Here is a 346-nt window from a genome sequence, read left to right as displayed (position 1 = left end):
CAGCCGACACTATGCGTTTGTCGCTTACAGTCTCCCGCTTCATGGGCCCGGCGAGCGGCATGAATATGAGCGGCATGGGCGGCCTGGGGTCCCTGGGGGACGTGAGCAAGAACATGGCCCCACTGCCAAGCGCGCCGCGCAGGAAGCGCCGGGTGCTCTTCTCCCAGGCGCAGGTGTACGAGCTGGAGCGACGCTTCAAGCAACAGAAGTATCTGTCGGCGCCGGAGCGCGAGCACCTGGCCAGCATGATCCACCTGACACCCACGCAGGTCAAAATCTGGTTCCAGAACCACCGCTACAAAATGAAGCGCCAGGCCAAGGACAAGGCGGCTCAGCAACAGTTGCA

At 62.7% G+C, this 346-nt stretch overlaps 1 protein-coding gene across 1 annotated transcript in view; it reads left to right on the top strand.

Annotated features, from left to right (window-relative positions):
• Window positions 1-346, top strand: part of Nkx2-1 (NK2 homeobox 1) — a 6211-nt gene that overhangs the window by 2233 nt on the left and 3632 nt on the right. The window contains exon 3 of the mRNA XM_010632724.1: window positions 31-340. Within this exon, the coding sequence (XP_010631026.1) occupies window positions 31-340 (310 nt within the window). The remainder of the gene's footprint in view (window positions 1-30; window positions 341-346) is intronic.

Source organism: Fukomys damarensis, unplaced genomic scaffold (genome assembly GCF_012274545.1).
Source record: "Fukomys damarensis isolate Sample0158 unplaced genomic scaffold, DMR_v1.0_HiC HiC_scaffold_17, whole genome shotgun sequence".
NCBI classification, from domain to species: Eukaryota; Metazoa; Chordata; class Mammalia; order Rodentia; family Bathyergidae; genus Fukomys; species Fukomys damarensis.
The sequence above is the reverse complement of the archived record's forward strand: the minus strand, read 5'-3'. Positions and strand labels throughout refer to the sequence as shown.